The sequence below is a fragment of the Hypoxylon fragiforme genome (assembly GCF_022984875.1).
Source record: "Hypoxylon fragiforme strain CBS 206.31 chromosome Unknown GGS25scaffold_9, whole genome shotgun sequence".
Classification (NCBI taxonomy): domain Eukaryota; kingdom Fungi; phylum Ascomycota; class Sordariomycetes; order Xylariales; family Hypoxylaceae; genus Hypoxylon; species Hypoxylon fragiforme.
The window spans coordinates 634,851-644,359 of NW_026054764.1; the positions used below are offsets into that span (position 1 = coordinate 634,851).

General features: G+C 45.3%; 2 protein-coding genes across 2 annotated transcripts; both read left to right on the forward strand.

Annotated features, from left to right (window-relative positions):
- The first annotated feature begins 5,373 nt into the window (after positions 1-5,373).
- On the forward strand, positions 5,374-6,201 carry GGS25DRAFT_442125 (uncharacterized protein). Its single transcript, XM_049258740.1, has 2 exons — positions 5,374-6,044; positions 6,168-6,201. The coding sequence occupies exon 1, from the start codon at positions 5,538-5,540 to the stop codon at positions 5,904-5,906; it is 369 nt and encodes a 122-aa protein (XP_049112837.1). The 5' UTR covers positions 5,374-5,537; the 3' UTR covers positions 5,907-6,044; positions 6,168-6,201.
- GGS25DRAFT_442155 (uncharacterized protein) lies at positions 6,040-6,728 on the forward strand. The gene is made up of 3 exons (XM_049258741.1): positions 6,040-6,044; positions 6,168-6,306; positions 6,362-6,728. The coding sequence occupies exons 2-3, from the start codon at positions 6,295-6,297 to the stop codon at positions 6,695-6,697; spliced, it is 348 nt and encodes a 115-aa protein (XP_049112838.1). The 5' UTR covers positions 6,040-6,044; positions 6,168-6,294; the 3' UTR covers positions 6,698-6,728.
- Positions 6,729-9,509: the final 2,781 nt, after the last annotated feature.

A 9,509-nucleotide genomic window follows, 5' to 3' on the forward strand; every position in this document is an offset into this window, starting at 1 on the left:
GCTAGTGTGGTGCTCGCTAACAACATTGAACATCTCCGAAAGAGCTTTTCGAGACTCGAATTGCTTTGTGGGATCCTTCAGAGGGAACTATACTATTGTTAGATATGCATGGTTGCCCGGGTCTTAGCGGAAGATGTGGTAACACATGATAGCAACGAGGTATACTAGGCAATGATGATCCAACAGTTACAGCTAAAGGAACAAACAATGCAACAAATGCAATAGCCCCGGGATCATTTACACACCCTGCCCAACTTAAGTTTGCAAGACGGGTCAGACGCATATTTCTACCTACTAGGTACCGAGGCAGAAGAGATTCTTAATTGTCTACTGGGCTTGGCCACAAGGCGAAGGCCCCTTGGACTGACTACCTTGATTACCTACCTGAACTTCTGGACGCCAACGTTTACATACTCGATTTATCTCATTTCTTACATACCCAGGTACACCTTTTTTTTCTCTCTACCGGCTCTTACCAGGTACCTATAGTATCTTGACTTCTTGATCGGAACGCCGCAATAGGCACCCCTGCCTTGCCTTGCAACGGGTAGCTCACCCTAGCGGGATTGAGCGTTCGGCCTGCGTGGTGGGTGGGTGGTGAGAGAGAGCAAGCAACATCTAGTTGCTCTGCCAGATGACGTCCGTGGCCACGCCCAATGGTTCACTCCAAAGGCGATTATAATCCCAAATTCTCCACCAGCTTGTGGATGCATCGTCAGCTACCACTCAACCACGCGTGTTCGTGGCCGCATATCTAAAGCCCCAACTACTGCAGCCGTATCTCTTCCAATATACCTCGCTACCTACCTACATCTTGTTCGGCAGCCAAGGTTCATGTTGGCACTATATACTGACGACCTCCATCATGGTCTGATTACGAATACTAATTCCTACACACCATCTGTCGACTTAGGGTACTCCTATCCTAACAGGGGGTTGCTAACTTCACGCAGCGGCGAAGGCTTCGAAGCAGTGTGCCAACTAAAGCCTCCATTGCTCAAGCTGCTGATCACCCAGTGGCACTGGATCTTATGACAAACAACCTTGAAGGGAGCTCACATATACCCGTCTCCTCGTCCGTCAAAGGTCATTGTCTATAAAGTCTACCCTTTCGCCCACATCGACATTCATACTTATTCCTCACCATCATCACTTCAACAAGCATCTTCCTCAAGCTACTCGAATCAAATCTTAGCAACAAGTCATAACACTCTGTCGCGACTCTTCTGTCAAGCCAATCTCATCAAGCTTTCAGTTGAAAGTAGAACACGGTTGTTCTCCATACCTCATAAACCAGTATGAATTTTGATCTCATTACTAAAATAGTACTAACCGAGAGGTGGACAGACTCGAATCTTTTCGGAGACCTCTCTGAACCACCTACGCTTCATCACACAATCGACAGCATTCAAAATGTGCAAAGCTTACAAGATCAAGTACTCGTGCGGCTGCGTCGAGACTGACGTCGCCCCATGTGCCGAAAGCCCAAATTCTGTTGGGGGATGTTCCACTGGGGTGTCGGAAGAGCCGATCACCAATGACGGACCATGTGATAACCATGCTTAAGTTAACAAAAGGTACCTAGGGATGATATACACACACTTATTCACAATGTCTGGAATTCGTCTTTTGCTAACCCATTGTACCGCATAGAAAACTTTCTTACGGCCCTCTACGAACACGAACATGGCAAAATGCATGAATGATTGGCGAGTAGGGATACAGGACGGAAGAACGTTTTGCGAGCGATCGCACAGATACCTCGATTTCACTATCTTCTTTTCACCCTAATATGTAGGGCTTTAGGCGACTGGCCTGGCCTGACCTGACCTGGTGTTAGGGTCTGCCTGTGCAACACTCTCTCGAAGCTATTTAGAACGGTGGATTTTTTGTTTCGGCTATCTTTCTTTGCTGTCTGGAAGTAATTGGGTTAGTAATTCTTCAAGAAGATGGAGGCGGGGTTTTTGGGATGGAGGATGAAGGATGAAAGACGATGAGATGTGCTTCACGATGGGATAATTCCAAATTTCAGACAGCCCTTGATTTCTTTTTTTAATAACACTTATTTTCGTCTACGTTCTCTTTTGAATCTTCACCAGCAAGTGTCCACCGAAAGCAGCATGAACAGCATCGAACGGCATGGCAGTAACGGTTAGCAACATGGGGTCAGGTTGTGGCCGTATAACGTGACACAACTCAACCTGGCATACGGAAAGGAAGTATAGCGGCCAGTTCCGCGGTCAGAAGCATCTACCCGAAGGCACAAGTAATCAATGCAAGGCAGAGATACATGGAGAAGATGTACCGTCCCCCCTAGAGAGGAAGACAAATTCTGGTACTGTGTAGGTATGGCGGTTGGGTTGCAATAAGCGGAATGATCTAACCAACTTGTTGGCGGCCAACCCGGAAAACACGACTGAGGTTCACGACAAAGCTGACGTAAAAAAAAGGGTTAGTGCCGCATTGGATAAAAACTACTAGGTAGAATCCTACAAATGAATTGCAGATATTGAGGTACTACTCGCATCTCCCCTACATCATGTGATTACTTATATACTGAGGTACCTACTAGGTATGAACCTTACATACTCTAGACATGCTAGTAGGTTAAGAAGGGTGGATAAAAAAGGACCAATGTGAAAAGAAAAGCAATGAAGGGAGAGAATTGGCTGACGGAACAATAGGAGATCGATTATATAACCCAGATTAGATAACCGTTTGGCAGCTTGTCCCTGAAACTACATGTAGGTATGTATTGTACAAGTACCTACATAGGGTATAATTACATAGGAGTACATATTCAGTAACTGTCTAACATGCCCGACATGCTTAACATCCGTGATGCCTATGTACGGTACTATTATGTATGGATAGGTACATTCCATTTAATCAGGAGTTGCATACATGTAGGGTTGTACGATTGGGTGTGTATCACTTTCCGGCTGCTCAATTCAATGCCTAGGACCTACATAATCCTCACTATTAGGAGGTCCATAACTACATATATTATGTTTATATAACAGGAACCTAGGGAGATGTTGTTAGAGTAATTTAACATTAAATATATTATCCTACATATTAGAACCCTAAGAACTTACATACGACACCTGCAGGATATATCTACCTACCCTATGTAGGTAGTTATATGTCGTTATACATAACTTCAAATTATAGGCGTATGATCTTGATGTATATTCAGCAAGCATGGCACGGGCCAGATACCAGATATTAAAAACCATATTATCTGAATGCACTTAGTTACCTACATATTATGTAGGTACTTCGTACATATATCAATGATACAGTACATCCCCCACACATCGAAGACATGCATGTGAATCTTAACCCTCCTAATATTATACAACATGGGAGACAATCCATATAACTATTCCCGTACACAAATTTGACCTGAATTGAACAATACATAGCCTTCTCTGATCTACTAACCTAATAAGTCAGAATGTCCCTCCCTCGCTAGCGGCTCACCAACCAATCGCCACCCTACATGGGCGCCAACCCTTGCTGCATCGCGCTTAATGGCATAGGCTTCGCCCGCAAGCATTTACTTCGGGCCGACGGACACCTGATTTTAATTTCTATTGGCGACGAATTAATGGATACTGACTTGAACAATATAACAACACAGGCACGCTGAGGCACCTAACGGTTAGTCAAGTACTAAGTAGGTAACCGATTACCTCTAGCTTCTAGGTAGCCAGCCCTGGAGACTGGAGGTATGTGTATATTACTCATTTTCCGAGATTGCATAGTATGCAGGTTGCAATCACTGAGAGGCTTAGGTTAAGGCTAACTAACGCTTTGTCTTTTACTTAAGTCTTACCTAGTAGTAGGGAGTGTGTATGTACTGCCACTAAGCCCGCGCCATTGTTCAATGTGCGTTGGCCCGTTTGAGCGGCCCGGTCCCGATAGATACGACATCCCGTCATCTTCTCTAAGCATACAACACCGGATTACACGACATTTTACGAGCTTTGCAGTTTCCCCTCCGAGGCAGCCTACCTACATAATACATACCTAGTACTTACCTAGGTATGTACCATCATGATGTGTAAGTAGTCCAATTAGTACCATGTACGTACATAACATTTCCTCCTCTAGCCAACATTGTGTCACCTAGACGAGTCTTTGCTGCCCCATACGACCTAACCATTCATCCTAAATCCGGATGCTGATGGAAAGCTGCGTCTATAAGCCCAATCGGTGCGAACGCTTACCGAGCTATCCAAAAATTATCGAACCAACAACCCGCAAACCCATATGCCTATCTACCTTGTGCAGTCTACGACGAACAATGTCGGCAAATCAATAGCTGACAAGTAACCTTCCAAGGGTTGACTTGAGTGCAATGTACTGTACCTAGGTACATATCATTGATGTGAGTGCATGCAGTGAGTTACACAAAGAAGTTGTGTAACCTACGAAAAGATTGCCCCTCTTTGACTAGGTACATGTAGGTACCGAACTAAAGTACCTTACTGCCTAGGTTTACTACCTAGGTTAACTAACTTCAACATTGTTACCTCCATTGGCATTACTATTACTATCGGTAGCTGTCAAAAATAGTACCCCCACAACCTAATACCTATATACTTCATTGTATAGTACTGCGCCGGTCAAGTAAGGGGTATGTATAGTCTCTGTTATATGGCTCGTATAAGGACACACCCATCCTTATACCTCACTGCCTAGCTATGTAGGTGTCTACTTAGTACTGATTCTATTCAATGTTGCCGTTATACTAGAGCTACAACTACATACTTAGTAGCAACATCGAAGTACCAACTAACCTAGGTAAGTAGAAGACATGCACTACATGTATGTAGATACCTATTGCTAACTAACATTGAAGATCTTCCCACCAAACTCGGTACGAAACCTGTACCATCATCATTTTACGTTCTACTCTATACTTTACTCCCTTTCCGCCCTTTTCACGAACAAAAGGTTCCATTATCCCTGCATTTATCCATCACCTCATGCGCGACCCTTGCAGCCCTGGGATAACCTCAGCGTGTGTAGCGGCTAAGAAATGACAACTGCCAATGGAATCGCTCGGAGCGGTTAATAGACGTCTTGACGCGTTTATAATGGCACCAACTTCAAGTATAGAAGGACATGATTTGCGTCTGTCGCCTACTAGGTACCAACTTGGTATTACTTGGGGGCTACTTCCCGCCAGGTTGGTCATTTCGGCTTCCGATCTACCCCCTAAGTCATTTTATCCCGATATGAGGGAGAGCGCAGTAGCTGGTTGAGCTCCTGAGACACAGATTGGTTGCCCTATACCACATGAAGTCACATTAGGCTTCCCCTATAATCTTACGCCCATCGAGCTCGCCCCGCCAACGGGTCATAAGGTGCCCAACTGAACACCAGACTTGAGAAACTCGCTTTAAACATCTTTCCAGATCCCCGGGGAATTTTTATTCTCGTGCAGCCCGACAGGGGTTAAGGAAGCAAGGGGAAGTATCACAATCATTCAAACCGCCGCCCGCAAGCTTATTGGCCACTCTATAATGACCACTTTGAAACCTACATCTAGAGTGTGGAGTCCACGTCACCTGGCGGCTGTCAACCTCATCGTCTGCCTTCTGGCGATGGTAAACCCACGTTTATCGTACTGTGCTTGTGAAGTAACATATGAGATGTGGGCACAGCAGTTTCCGAAGTACGAGCTACCAGGTCTGGGATGTACGAGCCATCATCTCCTTACCGGAATACTAGCGTTCATGTCACGCCGTGTTCGACACCTGCCTTTTATCGCGCGTGATACTTGGGCTGTCGATGACGCCCTAGCGCGTAATCTGGCTTTCGTGCAAGTGTTGAATCATAACAGTAGATTGGCATCACACCAACATTTAGCCCGTAGCCCGACGCATGGTTGAGCATTGTACGAGCCGTCACTTGCGACCTCAAAGAAACGAGGAGAAGTAAGAGGGTGGGAAAACCTCTCTAACCTGGTGGGTATTGGCTCTCATGCCTCTACCACATTCCGAGGTTGGATTCTTGCCCTGAATTTGATGGTAAGTCCAATCTCGCCGATAAAATCCTGAGTTTTATGTGTACGTTTTGGCAAACTTTCCGTCGTCATCAAGCTGGATGAAGAGCGCAATATGACAATCTGGATGGTGTGTTAAGTTTACTAGTACTGGCTGGCATTTCCAGATTGCCATCAACTCTGGGTTTAGACGACTTCCAAATTGTCAATCTTTATTTCTTTTCTTTTCTGAATTGCATTGAATTCTTAACCGGCTGACCCAAAGTGTCATTATCATGCGGAGGTATGTATGTGTTGGCCTTACATGTTATAACTTCCTTCTCAAGCTTACCTATCAGATAGTTTCGGTGCTCGTGGAAGAGAATTATTGTTCTGTTCAATCCGGTCATCACTATTACTTGCCTAGTCATGTCGCTTTCGTGGAAGCAGCTATCTAACGCCGATGTGATCGACTCTTTGCTTTCGGCTACAACCCCGAAATGTTTCAGCTACCTACTTTCGGGCGCAAACATGTTCCAAAGCATCACATATATTGGCCTCCTCTACATCCATCATATTGTTGAAAATGAGAATTATTTATGGCACTCAAAGGCAAACGGCAATACCAGGGCTATAACCTATTTTTGCCACGTGCAACAGTCTAATAGACCAGTGCGTAATTTCTTGTATTGCCCATAGACCAACGGATATTATAACCGAAAACAATACAAGACTGCCTACGTTAGGCAGTTTATAGAGGTCAAATTATCGCGGTATGAAGGGTTTCTTGTCAGCACGAGGCATAGTTATCTAGTGGATAGGTACTTACTGATGTCCATATATTCATAGGCAAACACCAAGGTCTATAGTTAGACTTGGACTGACGCTGAGTGTGATGGGGTCGAAAGGTACATATTTGGCCCGTTACATATTGGGTCTTGAAATCCAGTCCGACTTGCATGAACTCCACGCTATATTTGGCCTGATACGCACCGAGTCTCGTGAGTAGGGAGGAAGAATGGGAAGTATTATCACGCCTTGGCACTGTTACCATCGGTGTTCTCACGCACGTATGCTTCTGATCCTTCGAATATAGAAACACATGGCACAGGGATGATTCTGCGAGTTGGTTCCTCTGACGAACAGCCTAGCGGGTTAGGTTTTATACTATAACGTTGGGACTTAGAGTCTTACGGAACGGGCGCGCTTCATCGGCTGGGCCGCGCGGGAGGCCGGAGATAAGCGGGCCCGATCGGCCAACATGACAGAAATCCATCTGTGATGAATGATTTGTGAGATGAGGTAACGGTTACCCTTTGATTTCCAAGCATATACTTCAGAGGATAGGCACTATGCTGATGTCATTGGGGGCTTACTCGAAGGTAGTCTAAGCACAAGTAAAGAAGCTGACTTTGAAGAAGAAATCGGTTACCAGCGGCCGTGGGCATTGTCGAGACTCAGATACACGCAAATGTCATGAGGACTATTTCCAGTTGGAGCACAACTTACTCACAGGTGCACACAGATGCTCTCGGACACACATATGATGCTTAGATGGTCAAAGATCCTATAATTAGGTACACTTGGAGTCAGGCCAAACCCCCTCGCGTCCCAGTTACGAGTTATGCATCTAGGTAGGTATGTCAATACTCTGAATGCAGACACTTTTTAGGCGCCGCCCCCATTCTACTAACCTTAGCTAGTAGGTATCGCACATACCAAGTCAAGTAGCGCTTACTTAAATACCTACCCATGCTACAGCTGCCGTTCGTGAGCCCCCACCCCCGGAGCCCCCATATCTTGAGCCTCATGGTTCCAGAACTAGCGGGGCTTTCGCTGTTTCAGTATCCTGAAGATGGATGCTTGTTCGTGAGATCATCTTCCAACCCTTCCCCCCCCCCAAAAAAAACAAATCGGGACTTGATAAGATTCCAAAAGGAGAAGGAAGGAATATGTCCCCCTTCCCCCTTCGCAATATGACGACACACTGAACAATTGGGCGCGACAGAAGGAAGGATGATATGCTCACGTGGAATGGATTTGGCCTTCATGTATTGGGTAATCCTTTACATTAGCCGCCGGCCGCCACCCCCCCCCCCCCCCCCCCCCTTTTTTTTTTCTGGCACTTTTTTGCACTTTGCACTTTGGCTTACCCTACCTACAGGTACCTTACCCACATTACCACGTTTTCTCATACCTCGCTTAGCCAGCCAGACTTGCAAGTCCGCAGGGAGCGAGCATGCAGCAGCAGGCATTGAAACACGTTGCTTCTGCATGCTGCTCAGGTAGGAAGGTAGGCTAGATGAGCTAAGGGTGTGTCTTCATTTATCTTGCATCGCTCCCATCCTCCCGGAGATGCCAATCTATTTTGCTTGCTGATCTGAGCTGAGTCGAGCTGAGAGCTGAGATGAGCTGAGTTGAGTTTAAGGTGAGAGAGGTGAGGTGAGGCGAGTTAAGCTACAAGTTGTAGGTACTATTTAAGGTATGTATGGTTACATCACCTATAACGACAACAACAACAACTGCTACAACAATAACTACAGCTTTATTACATGTAGTGGTAATACATACAGTACCTACTCAATACAATTTATTTGAACAAGGTCTACTTACCTACTTACTACATACCAACATCCATGACATATCAATATATTGATCTACCTACCTCCAGCTACCTATTTACTCAGCAGCGCACTTGCACCTGAGAACCCGGGGCCTAGGGTTACATATGTACATATACATATATGTCAACGGTACATAGTAGCAGCAGGTCGGCACATACATACATGTACATAATACAAGCCGAGTTATTAGCTAAGCCAAGGCACAATTCTACATAGGATCCATCCATACCTACCTACCTACCTTAGGTATGTAGCAGAAAACTAACTATTCAGTAACTATTCCAAGGTTACATAGCTTCAACGTTTCAAGAATATCACCCACCGCATGGCATACCTATAAGCCTTGGACATACATACTATGTAGTAGGTTAGTGGTAGGTATAGGTATAGGTATGTATAGTTGGCACCTAACCTATGCAGCCCAACAACTTCAATGCTGATCCAAGCAAGCAAGCAAAGTAGTTAGTTAGTGCACTCACTAGATCAAATCCAATTAGGTAATCGCTCAATCAATCAACCTCATCATCACCGCCAGATTCCAAACAAACCCACGATGATGCTGGGAATCTTAACTAAGTACTTTCATTCATTCAACATAATTAGCACCTAGGCATACAGATAGATCAACGAACGGACCGACCGACCGACCGACCGACCGACCGACTGCAACAAAGGCCACCACACCGGGGCACTCAATTCAATTCATTTCATTCATTAATTACTACAGGAGGAGCAAGAGCAAGCTGAGCCATCCTGTTGGACCCAATTGCAGGCCATCCATTATTTTGCCACGCCTAGTGTAGATACCTAACCATACCTATTTTATTTTTCCATTTTTCCATAACCCTCCCATTAACCCCCCGCCCTCTCCAAAACCCCTGAAAAGG

Coding starts and splice junctions, on each gene's coding strand:
- GGS25DRAFT_442125 (XM_049258740.1), top strand. CDS start 5,538: ATGACCACTTTGAAACCTACATCTAGAGTGTGGAGTCCACGTCACCTG.